Source organism: Thamnophis sirtalis, unplaced genomic scaffold (genome assembly GCF_051295495.1).
Source record: "Thamnophis sirtalis isolate CommonGarterSnake01/CBP01778 unplaced genomic scaffold, rThaSir2_p1.2 scaffold_1, whole genome shotgun sequence".
Classification (NCBI taxonomy): Eukaryota; Metazoa; Chordata; class Lepidosauria; order Squamata; family Natricidae; genus Thamnophis; species Thamnophis sirtalis.
Window position 1 is genome coordinate 175,087,168 of NW_028261381.1, and position 15,376 is coordinate 175,102,543.

At 43.2% G+C, this 15,376-nt stretch overlaps 1 protein-coding gene across 1 annotated transcript in view; it reads right to left on the bottom strand.

The window, feature by feature from the left end:
- The window catches only part of UBXN6 (UBX domain protein 6), a 33,701-nt gene extending 18,705 nt beyond the window's left edge, over positions 1 to 14,996 (bottom strand). Inside the window, exons 1-3 of the mRNA XM_087703353.1 lie at positions 14,773 to 14,996; positions 6,179 to 6,336; positions 3,445 to 3,506 (exon numbers count right to left, since the gene is read on the bottom strand). Coding sequence (XP_087559479.1) covers positions 3,445 to 3,506; positions 6,179 to 6,336; positions 14,773 to 14,855 — 303 coding nt within the window. The 5' untranslated portion in view covers positions 14,856 to 14,996. The remainder of the gene's footprint in view (positions 1 to 3,444; positions 3,507 to 6,178; positions 6,337 to 14,772) is intronic.
- Between the last annotated feature and the right edge of the window lie 380 nt (positions 14,997 to 15,376).

Sequence of the window (15,376 nt, forward strand, 5' to 3'; positions counted from 1 at the left end):
AAATTAGAGCCAGGGTTTCTTGAACTGGGGAAACTTCGAGACGGATGGACTTCCAACTCCCAGAATTCCCCAGCCAGCTCTGCAAAAAAGAGTGAAGGATTCCTAGCTGAGAGAATTAGAACCCAAGACCACGGAGAGGAACGCTTGACTCTTTCCTCCAACGTGAGACTCTTTTCTCCCCTGGGGACGTTGCAATGGTCGTTAAGTGTGAAAAGCAGTCATAAGTCACTTTTATCAGTGCCGTGGTAACTTCACTCACTAAACCAGGGGTCTGCAACTCATAGCTCTGGAGCCACATGCGGCTCTTTTATCCCTCTGCTGCGGCTCCATCGCTCAAAATATCTGTCACAACTACCAATGTATTGCACAACGTGATTTATTGAGGTTTTCGATCCCATCTTTTTTTTTTTTCCGGAGTTCAAAATGTTTTTGCTGCACGAGAAATAAAAAATTGTCTTTTCTCTGTTGCAGTTCATTGATTTCATAAATCCAGCACACTATAGTGTTTTTTTGATACATAGCATAAAGGTTAAAAATATATATGTATACGCAGTGCTCTCTTCATTTTAGATGTCAAAAAGATTTTGTGGCTCCTGGTGTTTTCTTTTTTTGTGGGAGACAGGTCTTAATGGCTCTTTGAGTGTTTTATGTTTTAAGGTTGCCGACCCCTGCACTAAACGAATGCATGTAATACGTGAAGGGTCAGTACCACTTTATAAGGCCTTGGTAAGGCCACACTTGGAATCCTGCATCCAGTTTTGGCCACCGTGATGTAAAAAAGATGTTGAGATTCTAGAAAGGGTGCCGAGAAGAGCAACAAAGAGGATTGTAATTATAATGTTTAAGTTTAAGTTAAGTTTAAGTTTATTTCATTTATATGCCACCCTTTTCCCTCGAAGGGGACTCAGGGCGGCTCACAACTCAACCAGGGGAGGGGAATACAGACAAAAGAAATTTTAAAAAACAAAGCATCACAATGCATAATTTAAAAACATACAACAGTCATACCATTCGAGACGGGGGCAACAGCTCTTTAGCCCCAGGCTTGTCGGAACAGCCAGGTTTTAAGGGCCTTGCGGAAGGCCTGGAGGGTGGTGTACACCGAAGGTGGCATTTAATTTCGTTATACGAGGTGCAATGACAATAAAGCACTGTATTTTTTGGAGTATAAGATGCACCGAAGTATAAGACGCACCAAGATTTTGAAGAGGTAATTTTTTTTTTTAAAAAAAGAGTTTTTGCACTCTGCAGGCCTCCCAAACCCACTGCACGGCTCAATTTTTGTGAGTTTGAGAGGCCTGCAAAGTGCTCCTGGGGCTTGGGGGGGAAGGGGAGGGCAAACACGAGCCGCCCTGAGTCTCTTGAGAGTGAGCGGCATACAAACCCCATAAACAAACAAACAAACAAATAAATAAATAAATGAATGAATAAATAAGAACGGACCGTTTTTGCTTGCTTTTGCCCTCCCCAGCCCCCAGGAGCACTCTACAAATCTCCCAAACCCTCTGCATGTCCATTTTTGTGAAGGGAGGCGGGTTTTAGGAAGACCAAAAATTCTGTGTTCGGTGTATAAGACGCACACAGATTTTCAACCTCTTTTGGGGAGGGGGGGGGAAAGGTGCGTCTTATACTCTGGAAAATACGGTACACTAAACTAAAAGACGTGAATGCCTCCTACTCAACCAAGTATGCCATTCAGAGGTGGTATTCAGCCGGTTCGGAGCAGTTCACCCGCAGCAGTCGTGGAAATTGCGGGTGCGAAATGTCGTCCACCCGCCCCAGCTCTATGCCATCCTATTTAGGCACGTTTTCAGGCCAAAGTTTGAAATGCACGAATGCACACACGCTCACATTTGTGAACTGGTGGGGATAGTAAATGAATATAACCCCTAATGCCCTTCTACAGCAGGGCCCATTAAAACAAGGGATCTCTCCAACAATCATCTGAAATGGAGCCCCTTCTCTCTCTTTCCACTCCTTTTTTAAAAAATATATATATATTTTTCTTTAACATATGTAAGTATTTAATAAATAGCATATTGTCCGGGTCATTTTACATATACATAATAATAGTAATAATGGTAATAACAATAGTCATAACAACAACAACAATAATAATAATAATAGTTGCCAAATGCAGACTTTGCAAAGAAGCTGATGAAACTGTTGATCACATACTCAGCTGCTGTAAAAAAAATCGCACAGACTGATTATAAATTGCGGCACAATTCAGTAGCACAAATGATCCACTGGAATTTGTGCAAAAATTATAATATTAAAACAACAACGAACTGGTGGGAACATCAGCCTGAAAAAGTCACCGAAAATCAGATGGTCAAGATCTTATGGGATTTCCGTATACAAACGGACAAAATACTGGCGCATAATACACCAGACATCACACTGGTTGAGAAAAATAAGGTCACAATCATAGACATCGCAATACCAGGTGATAGCAGAATCGACGAGAAGGAACGTGAAAAAATCGCAAAATACCAGGACTTAAAAATCGAAATTCAACGACTACGGCACAAACCAGCAGTGGTAATTCCAGTGGTAATTGGCACACTGGGTGCTATTCCAAAAGCACTGGAATTACATTTAAAACAGTTAAAAATTGACAAAATCACCATCAGTCAAATGCAAAAAGCCGCACTGCTTGGATCTGCACGCATATTACGAAAATACGACGTCCTAGGCCCCTGGGTGGGGCCCGACTAGTAACCAATGCCAAATCCGGAGAAACAACTGGCCGCTGTGATACAATTGTATAATAATAATATTCTTTACTTGCATATAATAATATCCTTCCAGCTTCTAATTTCTACCTTTATTATCCAACCATTGATAAAAGAAAATCCAAGTTAAAAAAATATGCTGCGTCTTCTTTATCCTTTATCTTTAGCTTTAACCTATCCATTTCCACACAATCTAAATATTTTTTGGACTATAAGACGCTCCAGACTATAAGACAATCCTAGCTTTTGGGGAGGAAAACAAAGGGGGGGGGGAATCTGCCTCTGCTTCCCAGCATCCATCCAGTATTCATCTACCCTGTTTGCTGCAGCCCGTTCGCTGCCACAGCCCGTTTGCCACAACCCCTTCGTAGCCACCGTCGTCAGTTCGGTGCGGCCTGTTTGCCGCCATTCGTTCGCCCCGCCGGTTCACTGCAGCACGTTCACCCCTTCCGCAGCCCATTTGCCACCGCCACGGCCCGTTCTAAAACAGCAGATCAGCACCGGACCAACTCACCTCCCCTCCGCCGCACTATTCGGAGCATAAGACGCACAGACATTTCCACCCAATTTTGGGCGAGGGGAAAAGTGCGTCTTATACTTCAAAAAATAGGTTATATTTCCATCTGAAGGGGTTACCTCATTTTTTCAGTGTTGTGCAAATACAATTCTTGCTGTAGAATTAAATAAACATTGCCCTTTTTCGTACCTTCTGATCCACAGGTAGCCCCTTATCGCTCGCAGCTGCTTCAGCCATAAGCTCCTTTTTCACTGAAACATAAAAAAAAAAAGGAAATAAGCCAATGAATAACAAGATTTAAAACGGGGGAAGAGAAGGACAGGAAGTCCTCGAGTTACGACCACAACGGGGGGGGGGAGAATTTCCATGGCTAAGTGAGGCAATCGTTGGGCAAGCCATGGCCTGATTTTGCCACCTTTGGGGGGGGGAGGGGAAATGCAGTTGTTAAATGAACCACTGCCGAGGTGGCGCAGTGGGTAGAGTGCTGTACTGCAGGCCACTTCAGCTGACTGCTAGTTCAGCAGTTCAGCGGTTCTAATCTCACCGGCTCAAGGTTGACTCAGCCTTCCATCCTTCTGAGGTGGGTGAAATGAGGACCCAGACTGTGGGGGCGATGTGCTGACTCTGTAAACCGCTTAGAGAGGGCTGAAAGCCCTATGAAGCGGTATATAAGTCTAACTGCTATTGCTAAGTGAATCACATGGTTGTTAGGCAAATCCGGCTTCCCCTGTTGATTTGGCATGTCAGAAGCCAGCTGGGAAGGCAATCATGGGCATGCTGCGACGGTCGCAATTGTGAGGACTGATCCCCTTTTTCAGTACCACTGTAAGTTTGAACGGTCACTAAGGGAACGGTTTTAAGTCCAAGACTATCTATACAGGTAGTTCTCGACTTACGACAATGGAGTTCAAAATTTTTGTTGCTAAGTGAAACAGTTGTTAAGTGAGTTTTGCTCCATTTTACGACCTCTCTTGCCTCAGTGTTGTTAAGTTAGTAACACGGTTGTTAAGTGAATCTGGCTTCCCCATTGACCTTGCTCGTCAGAAGTTTGTGAAACGGGATCACATGACCCCGGGACACTGCAAACGTCATAAATAGGAGTCAGTGGACAAGCATCCAAATCTTGATTGCCTCATCAATGGTCCTTAAGTGTGAAAACTGGTCATAAAAGTTACTTTTCCGGTGCTGTGGTGGCGCAGTGGTTAGAATACAGCATTGAAGGCTAATTCTGCCCATTGCCAGCAGTTCGATTCTGACCAGCTCAAAGTTAACTCATCCTTCCAAGATCGGTAAATGAGGACCCAGATTGTTGGGGCAAGAGGCTGACTCTGTAAACCGCTTAGAGAGGGCTGTAAAAGCACTATGAAGTGGTATACAAGTCTAAGTGCTATTGGTATCATCTCTCTCTCTCTCTCTTTCTCACTCTCACATCGCTCTATCTTCTGTTTATCTACAATCTCTCTCTCCCTCTATCTATATCTATGCATCCATATCTATTTATCTATCTGTCTATCTATCTGTCTATCTGTCATCTATCTATCTATCTATCTATCTATCTACCTATCTATCTACCTACCTACCTACCTACCTACCTTCCCACCTACCTACCTACCTATCTACTACTATCTATCTATCTATCACTTTTTCTCTATATCTATCTATCTATCTATCTATCTATCTATCTATCTATCTATCATCTATCTTTTTTCTGTATATCTATCTATCTATCTATCTATCATCTATCCATCTATCACTTTTTCTATCTATCTATCATCTATCTATCTATCACTTTTTCTCTATATCTATCTATCTATCTATCTATCTATCTATCTATCTATCTATCTATCTATCTATCTATATCTATCTATATCTATCTATCTATCTATCTATCTATCTATCATCTATCTATCTTTCTATCTATCTATCTATCATCTACCTACCTATCACTTTTTTCTATCTATCTATCTATCTATCTATCTATCTATCTATCTATCTATCTATCTATTTTTCTCTATATCTATCTATCATCTATCTATCTATCTATCTATCTATCTATCTATCTATCACCTACCTACCTACCTACTACTATCTATCTATCACTTTTTCTCTATATCTATCTATCTATCTATCTATCTATCTATCTATCTATCTATCTATTTTTCTCTATATCTATCTATCTATCTATCTATCTATCTATCTATCTATCATCTATCTATCTATCACTTTTTCTATCTATCTATCTATCACTTTTTCTCTATATCTATCTATCTAATCTATCTCTTTTCTGTATATCTATCTATCTATCTATCTATCATCTATCTATCTATCTATCTATCTATCACTTTTTCTATCTATCGATCTATCTATCTATCTATCACTTTTTCTCTATATCTATCTATATCTATCTATCTATCATCTATCTATCTATCTATCTATCTATCATCTACCTACCTATCACTTTTTTCTATCTATCTATCTATCTATCTATCTATCTATCTATCTCTATCTATCTATCTATCTATCTATCTATCTATCTATCTATCTATTTTTCTCTATATCTATCTATCTATCATCTATCTATCTATCTATCTATCTATCTATCTATCTATCTATCTATCTATCTATCTATCTATCATCTACCTACCTACCTACCTACCTACCTACCTACCTACTTACTTACTTACGGCTGGTTAATCAAGGACCAATTTTATTTCCTAATACAACTCCCCATCCCTGCAGAAAAATAACTGCCGACTGATTCCATCAACCTGGGTGAGAAACAGGCCAAGGTTTTGCCAACCGCTTCAGGACCAGGTTCTGGAAAGATCTCAGCCTCTGTCCTCCTGCCCAGCGGCTGCAATCCTTCCGTGGCGTTCCAAACACCACTGGCCCCTTCTTATAAAGCTCCTCTGAACACTTTTACCCTGATTCCGGATGGCGTCTTGCGATGAGGGCGGGCGAGGCTTGGGCTTCTGCTCCAGCCGGGCCAAGGCGGCGGCTGCAGCCATCTGAGCTTCGTTGGTGGGCCCTTGGCGACATTTGGCAGTGTCTGGTTTGGGTTTCTCCTTGGTGGATTTTTCCCTGTTGGAAAACAAGGGGATGGGGATGGCAAAAGTCAGAAGCTTAGATCACAGCTAGTCCTCGGCTTACGTCCACAGCTGAGCCCCAAAATTCCTGTTACTGAGAAATTTGATGTGGATTTTGCTCCGTTTTATAACCCTTCTGTGCCATGGTTCTTAAGTGAAACACTGCAGCGGTTAAATTAGCGACACGTTGGTTGTGAATCTGGTGTCAGGCCTGCAGCCATCTTTTCTTTTGGGTCTTTGGCCTGCCACACTTTCTCTTATTCTACTATGCATTTTCTATTGCGGGAAAATGGGAAGGTGGGTTGTATGGAGTTAGATGAGATGTAGCCATAACAACATTCTTTCTAGAAAGCCAAGGTCATCCTTTGTCTCTCCACTTCTGCACCTGGCCGGAACTGGATGGGTGGAATCTGTCTTCATGGCAGTGGGAGATTGGACCATGGGATGGACTTGTGGGTGGGGTGGGGGGCAAGATCTTGAACTTTCAACTGGGTGGGGGAAACCGGGAAGCTTTCAGATTCAGGTTTTCCCAGATGCGCCAACATGCCTCTCTTTAATAAATTGAGCCAAGGTGGCACAGTGGTTAAATGCAGCACTGCAGGCTACTGCTAGATCAGCAGGTCAGCGGTTCAAATCTCACCGGCTCAGGGTTGACTCAGCCTTCCATCCTTCCGAGGTGGGTAAAATGAGGACCCAGATTGTTGGGGGCAATATGCTGACTCTCTGTAAACCGCTTAGAGAGGCCTGAAAGGCCTATGAAGCGGTATATAAGTCTACTGCTATTGCTATTGCTATAAATTGTCACTTTGAGCAAGACTTTGCCTCGGGCTCTGATTTACTTTTGGATGCTATTTGGAACCCGGACATCTGGCTTCCCTGTTAACTTGGCTTGTCAGAAGATGGCAGAAGAGGAATCAGGGGACTCAACTGGCATAAGTATGAATCAGTTGCTAAGCGTCTGAATTTTGATCGTGAGGAATGGTGGTGAGTGTGAAAAAAAATGGGCGTAAGCCTCAGGGTTCCAAGTAACATCCCGAACGACAGAAGACTCCGAGCCTTGAGTTTCCTCAAAGTTCCACTTTATTAGAGATGTCATGTTGGCACATCTGCAAAAACCCGAATCTGAAAGCTCTCAGGTTTTCCTCACCTAAAGGAAAGTCCAAGCCCCTGCCCAGCACCCACCTATCCGTCACATGGTCCAATCAGGCAGCGTCCACATCTGGAGATGCCTCCCAGCCACCTCATCGCAGCTCCAGGACCAGATGACCTTGACTTTCTGACAAAGAATGTTATTATGGCTACACATCACCCGCACTCTGTATAATCCTCCTCTCCCGTTTTCCCACAGTAGAAAATGTGGCAGGCCTGAAGGCCCAATTTAAAAGATGGCTTCCAGGTGTGACAATAAGTCCCTTTTTTGGGGGTCGTTGTAACTTTGGACGGTCGCTAAATGAATTGTTGTAAATCTGGGACTACCTGTATACCAATTTTCATTCTTCTCCCCTCCCCCCGTTTCTACAGCACTGAGAAAAGATCCTCGCTCTACATCCACCAAGGGAATAATTAAAAGTAAAGAAAAAGTATGTCCCATTGTAGCTCAGCTAATGCAGAACAATGTCTCCTCTTCCTTCAGCAAAGAAGAGTGGATGTTCAGCAGTGTTGTGGCCCATCAGCAGCCAGTGGATCTGGCAGCAGATTCGGAGAGTGAGGAGGTTGGGGAGGAAGATGGGCCGGTCCTGGAGTCTGGGGAAGGCTCTGATGAGGGCTCTGTGTCGGAGGCTGAGAGGGGGCCAGGGCCCTCTGACAGTTATCAGCTGCCTTCAGAGTCAGACATCAGCTGGAGCCTGTTCCCAGTGTGTGCATGCGCAGAGCTGCCAGACGAAGGGAACAACTAAGGGACAAGGGCTGACTTGGGAGTAAAATCACAGGTGGATGGTGAATGGCCCCTCCCAGAGGAAATAAAAGAGGAGCAAAAGGGGAGTGGAGTTTGCAGGAGGCAATTAGTTCAATTCATTTGGGTAAAGATCTGTTCCTGACCTCTTGCCAAGTATTGTCTGCTACGGAGTGGCGCTTGGAAGATATCGGCCTGGCAGCTCTCCAAGCCTGATAAAGGTCTGTAGTTGTGAAATCTCTTGTTGGCTGGGACTTTCCTGGAGAGGAATTCCCTTTAAACTAAATTAAAGGGGTTTTATCGGGACGAGGAGTCGGCTTCATGATCTTGGGAGACCCTATAAGAACAAGCATATCCATCCTTAACAGGGCTCAGAACCCCAACAGGCTTCAAAGCCCTTCACAAATCCAGAGGCCAACAACTCAGCTGGCCAATGTTGTTGCTTACTGGCCTCCCACTCATGAATTATTTATTTTGCCCAAAATTCAACACAAACCAGAGCTTAAAAACTATCTTGACCTAGACCATCCTTCTCTCTGTAAACCCCACCCCTTTCTAGCACTGATGATGTTCCCTAGTTGGGTCATGAAACCTCTTCAAGGAAACAACCAAGCTCAGAGAGAACCAAGGATCCTGAGTTCAAACTCTGAGCTACAAAACCCCCCACTTGGGATACTGCATCCAGTTCTGGTCACCACCATATACATATTGAGACGCTGGAAAGAGTGCAGAGAAGAGCAACAGAGAGGATTAGGGGACTGGAGGCTAAAACATACAAAGAAACAGGAATTGGATATTTCCAGTTCAATGAAAAGGAGGACCAGGGGAGACATGATATCGGCCTTCCCATATCTGAGGGGAGCCTACAAAGAGGAGGGGGGGGGGGTCAAACTATTCTCCAAAGCACCACGAGGACAAGAAGCAATGGATGGAAACTCATTGAAGAGAGAAGCAACCTGGAATTGAGGCGAAACTTCCTAACAGTGAAAACAATTAACCACTGGAACAGTTTGCCTCCAGAAGTTGGAGGTCTTTAAAAAGAGATTGGACAACCATTTATCTGAGATCACCTGAAGTGTTAATACCACTTTATAAGGCCTTGGTAAGGCCACACTTGGAATCCTACATTCAGTTCCGGTCACCATGATGTAGAAAAGATGTGGAGACTCTAGAAAGATTGCAGAGAAGAGCAACAAAGAGGATTAGGGGACTGGAGGCTAAAACAAATGAAGAACGGTTGCAGGAACTGGGTATGTCTAGTTTAATGAAGAGAAGGACTAGGGGAGACATGACAGCAGTCTTCCAATATCTCAGGGGTTGCCACAAAGAAGAGGGAGTCAATCTATTCTCCAAGGCACCTGAGGGCAGAACAAGAAGCAATGGGTGGAAACTAAAGGAGGAGAGAAGCAACTTAGAATTAAGGAGAAATTTCCTGACAGTGAGAACAATTAACCAATGGAACCACTTGCCTCCAGAAGTTGTGAATGCTCCAACACTGGAAGTTTTTTAAAGAAGAGCTTGGACAACCATTTGGCTGGAATGGTGTAGGATCTCCTGCTCGAGCAGCGGGTTGGACTAGAAGACCTCCAAGCTCCCTTCGAGATCAGCCTATTATTCTATCCCAAAGATACAAACCTATTCATATAGAGGGGGTAGTCGCAGGCAAATCACAGGACGCTTTCCAGCAGCAAATACAAAGAAATGAACTGAAACACACATTGGGGCCTGTGGCTCATTCTGACATACCTCCAGGCTCAGCTAGCAAGCCAATGCAATGTGTCTCCTCCCCAGTGTCACACCTCTCCCAGCAGCATCATAAAGGGCCAGAGGCTCACCCTGTGCAGTCTAGTTTTAAATTCCTAGCAACCCAGCACGCCAGCTGGATTAAAGCTCTACAAAGCTCCGACGTCTCTTTTCCTTCATAAGGAGATGTCGCTTTATCAGCATATTTGGGGGCCCTGCATCCCAAAGAGGAAGAGAAGATAGTGTCAGGGTTCCAAATAGCATCCAAAATTGAATCAGAGTCCAAGGCAAAGTATTGCTCAAAGGTCCAATTGATTAAGAGAGCCATGTTGGCACATCTGGGAAAACCCAAATCTGAAAGCTTCCTAGTTTTCCCCACCCAGTTGAAACTTCCAAGATCTTTCCCCCACACCCACAAGTCCATCACACGGTCCAATCTCCCACTGCCATGCTGGCAGCTTCCACCCATCCAGTTCCGGTCAGGTGCAGAAGTCCAGAGACAAAGGATGACCTTGGTTTTCTAGAAAGTTATTTTGTTTTGGCTACATAGCATCTAACTCCATACAACCCCCCCTCCCATTTTCCCACCATAGAAAATGCATAGTAGAATAATAGGAAGTGTGGCAGGCCAAAGATCCACTAGAAAAAATGGCTGCAGGCCTGACAGATAGTCATTTTTTTCTCTTCCTTTTTTTAAACGATTGGTTTAAAGTGTAGAAAGGTAAAAAATCAATGCTAACTAAGGAGAAACCTAAAAAGAAAAAAAGAAGGGCAAGGAGAACATACATAACACTCTTCCTCCCCCCCCCAAAAAAAAATAATAACAATTGTGGGAAGTGAGACAGAGTAACAGACCGAGAGTAATTCAACTGGCTTTGGTGCCTAAGACAAGAACTAGAACTCACGGCTCCTGGTGATCGGCCCAAAGCCACCCAGGTGGCTTTCATTCCTTACAGCGTTACTAGAATTCCCAGTCTCCTGGTGACTGACCCATTCACCCAGCTAATTTTCATGCCTAAACTGAGACTAGAACTCATCACCTCTTGATGATTGGCCCAAAGTCACCCATTTGATAAAGTAGACCATAACCTACTACTAGATAAATTAGAAAAATGTGGATTAGACAGCATCACCACCAGATGGATCCATAATTGGCTGACCAACCGCACTCAACGTGTAGTCCTCAATGGAACTGCATCTTCATGGAGGGAAGTATGCAGTGGGGTACCCCAAGGCTCTGTTTTAGGCCCTTCAACATCTTCATCAATGATTTGGATGAGGGAATAAATGGGGAACTCATCAAATTTGCAGATGACAACAAGCTGGCAGGAATAGCCAACACTCCAAAAGACAGGCTTAAGATACAGAAGGATCTTGACAAACTTGAACATTGGGCACTATCTAACAAAATGAAATTCAAGGGTGAAAAGAGTAAGGTTCTACATTTAGGCAAGAAAAACTAAATGCACAGGTACAGTATAGGTGGTACCTGGCTCAACAGTAGTAACTGTGAAAGGGATCTTGGAGTCCTAGTGGACAACCATTTAAATAGGAGCCAGCCGTATGCAGCAGCTGCCAAAAATGCCAACACAGTTCTAGGCTGCATCAACAGAGGGAGAGAATCAAGATCACGTGAAGGGTTAATACCACTTTATAAGGCCTTGGTGAGGCCACACTTGGAATTCTGCATTCAGTTCTGGTCGCCACGATGTAGAAAAGATGTGGAGACTCTAGAAAGAGTGCAGAGAAGAGCAAGGAAGATGATTAGGGGACTGGAGGCTAAAAGATATGAAGAACGGTTGCTGGAACTGGGTATGTCTACTTTTATGAAAAGAAGGACTAGGGGAGACATGATAGCAGTCTTCCAATATCTCAGGGGCTGCCCCAAAGAAGAGGGAGTCAAAGAGGGAGAAATTTCCTGACAGTGAGAACAATTACAGTGGAACGAATTGCCTCCAGAAGTTGTGAATGCGCTAACACTGGAAGTTTTAGGTCCCTTCCAACATACACATACACACAAATACAAAAAGACCAGTATGTATGTATGTATGTATGTATGTATGTATGTATGTATGTATGTATGATGTGTATATATATATATAGGTCTCTAGTTATTTGGGTTTTCTCCCGCGTAAAATTGGAGATGTGTGATATATATATATATATATATATATATATATATATATATATATATATATATATATATATATATATATATATATATATATATATATATATATATATATATGTTTTTATTTGTGCTGATAAATAAATAGAGGGAGACTTAGCAGCACAAATAAAACACAAATATAACAAAGGCAACAGTAAATTGGGGCTTACCAGGGGTTGTGACACTATATATGTGTATATATATATATATATATATATATATATATATATATATATATATATATATATATATATATATATATATATATATATATATATATATATATATATATATATATATATAATATATATACTTAAAGTCACATATATATATAACACACACATATGAATCAATCTTACACCCGTGAAAAACATATATATACACACATACATACATACATACACTTATATATATATGTATATATAGTACTGTGCAAAAGTTTTAGGCAAAAATGCTGTAAACAAAGAATACTTTCAGAAATATAAATGATTGTTTATTTCTGTCAATTTTCAAAATGCAAAGTGAGTGAACAAAAGAAAAATCTAAATCAAATCAATATTTGGTGTGATCACCCTTTGCCTTCAAAACAGCAGCCATTCTTCTAGGTACACTCGTACACAGTTTTTGAAGGAACTCGGCTGGTAGGTTGTTCCAAACATCTTGTGAGAACTAACCACAGACCTTCTGTGGATGTAGGCTTTCTCACATCCTTCTGTCTCTTCATGTAATCCCAGACACACTCGAGATGATGTTGAGATCAGGGCTCTGTAGGGGCCATGCCATCACTTCCAGTACTTCTTGTTCTTCTTTACGCTGAAGATAGTTCTTAGTGACTTTGGCCGTATGCTTAGGGTCGCTGTCCTGCTGCAGAATAAATTTGGGGCCAATCATACGCCTCCCTGATGGTATTGCATGATGGATAAGTATCTGCCTGTGTTTCTCAGCATTGAGAACACCATTAATCCTGACCAAATCTCCAACTCCATTTGCAGAAATGCAGCCCCAAACATTCAAGGAACCTCCACCACGTTTCACTGTTGCCTGCAGACACTCATTACTGTACCACTCACCAGCCTTTCGATGAACACACTGCCTTCTGCTACAGCCAAATATTTCACATTTTGACTCATCAGTCCAGAGCACCTGCTGCCATTTTTCCGCACCCCAGTTCCTATGTTTTCATGCTAGTCGCTTAGCCTTGTTCCCATGTCAGAGGTATGGCTTTTGGGCTGCAACTCTTCCATTGAGACCACTTCTGCCAGACTTCTCCGGACAGTAAATGGGTGTACTTGGGTCCCACTGGTTTCTGCCAGTTCTGAGCTGATGGCACTGCTGGACATCTTCTGATTTCGAAGGGTAATAAGCTTGATTTGTCTTTCATCTGCTGCACTAAGTTTCCTTGGCTGACCACTGCGTCTACGATCCTCAACGTTGGCCATTTCTTTGTGCTTCTTCAAAAGAGCTTGAACAGCACGTCTTGAAACCCCAGTCTGCTTTGAAATCTTTGTCTGGGAGAGACCGTGTTGATGCCTTGTGTCTTGTTGCTGTGCTCAATCTTGCCATGACATGAAACTGTTTTTTCACAACCTCACCTTGGCAGCAGAGTTTGGCTGTTCCTCACCCAGTTTTAAGCCTCCTACACAGCCTGTTTGTCTCAGTTCATGACTGGGTTTCAACCTACGCTGTGACATGGATGATCATTAACACCTGTTTGGTATAATTGGTTTATCATACACCTGACTATAATCCTATAAAATCCCTGACTTTGTGCAAGTGTGAGCCAAGGTGGCGCAGTGGTTAAATGCAGCACTGCAGGCTACTGCTAGATCAGCAGGTCAGCGGTTCAAATCTCACCGGCTCAGGGTTGACTCAGCCTTCCATCCTTCCGAGGTGGGTAAAATGAGGACCCAGATTGTTGGGGGCAATATGCTGACTTTCTGTAAACCGCTTAGAGAGGCCTGAAAGGCCTATGAAGCGGTATATAAGTCTATTGCTATTGCTATATTGCTATTGCTATAAGTGTACCTATGACAGTGTTTTTCAACCTTGGTAACTTGAAGATGTCCGGACTTCAACTCCCAGAATTCCCCAGCCAGCATTCGCGAATGCTGGCTGGGGAATTCTGGGAGTTGAAGTCCAGACATCTTCAAGTTGCCAAGGTTGAGAAACACTGACCTATGAGAATGGCTGCTGTTTTGAAGGCAAAGGGTGGGTCACACCAAATATTGATTTGATTTAGGTTTTTCTTTTATTCGCTGACTTTGCATTTTGATAATTGACAGAAATAAACAATCATTATTTCTATTTCTGAAAGCATTTTGTTTACAGCATTTCTCATACCTGCCTAAAACTTTTGCACAGTACTGTATATATATAATATTAACTGTATATATTATTTTATATTATACTATATTGTACTATATATTAAGGGGTCCTCCACTCTTTCCTATAACAATCCTTCCCCTCCCCAAATCTCCTTTATTCCGTCCCCACAACCTGTGTGGTTGGAAGGACTGCTACTCCCAGGGCTGGGAAAAGAGATGGGGAGTCGCAGAAGCCCCCAATTCATTCGCGGGCGCCAGGTTGAGGGACCTTCCCACTGTTTAGAATGGGGAGGGGGCGGTTACCTAGGCGACTCGTTGAGTTTCTGGCCCGGCCCGGCCGCCTTGAACTTCAATTCGCCTTTGATTTCCTGGAAGAACTTCTTCATGGCCGCCTCCCCGCCCCCGAAGCCCACCCGAAACAAGCGCCGCCGGCCTCGAAACGATAACCGGAGGCGGCTGGGCGGATAAATAACAAGCAGCAGAGGGGGAAAAAAACAGGAAACGGAAGCCAACCCAGCTTCCGGTCACCTGCCGACGCCGCTTCTGACGCCATCTTGACTCCGAGAAGGGAAGGGACGGAAGGGGTGCGTCGCGGAGCGTGGGCGGAAGTCACCTCTGCCCTGAAGCCCCGAGGAGGGAGGGGGGGTTTTGACGATGGACCGGAAGCTGCGCTGATTGGGTGGCCCAAGGGGCAATTTCGCGGCCGATTGCACAACGGTCAACCAATCAACGCTCTAGGCAGTAGGAGGTCCTTCTCTATGGGTTCCCCCCAAAAAAGGTTATTAAAGAACGTATTTTTAGGGGGCATTTTTTTTCTCCACTTCTTTCTTTTCTCGTTTTACTTTTATTTGGTAAAATGTAGTCCAAGATGGTCAATATACATAATATTCCTCCTTCCTCCTATTTT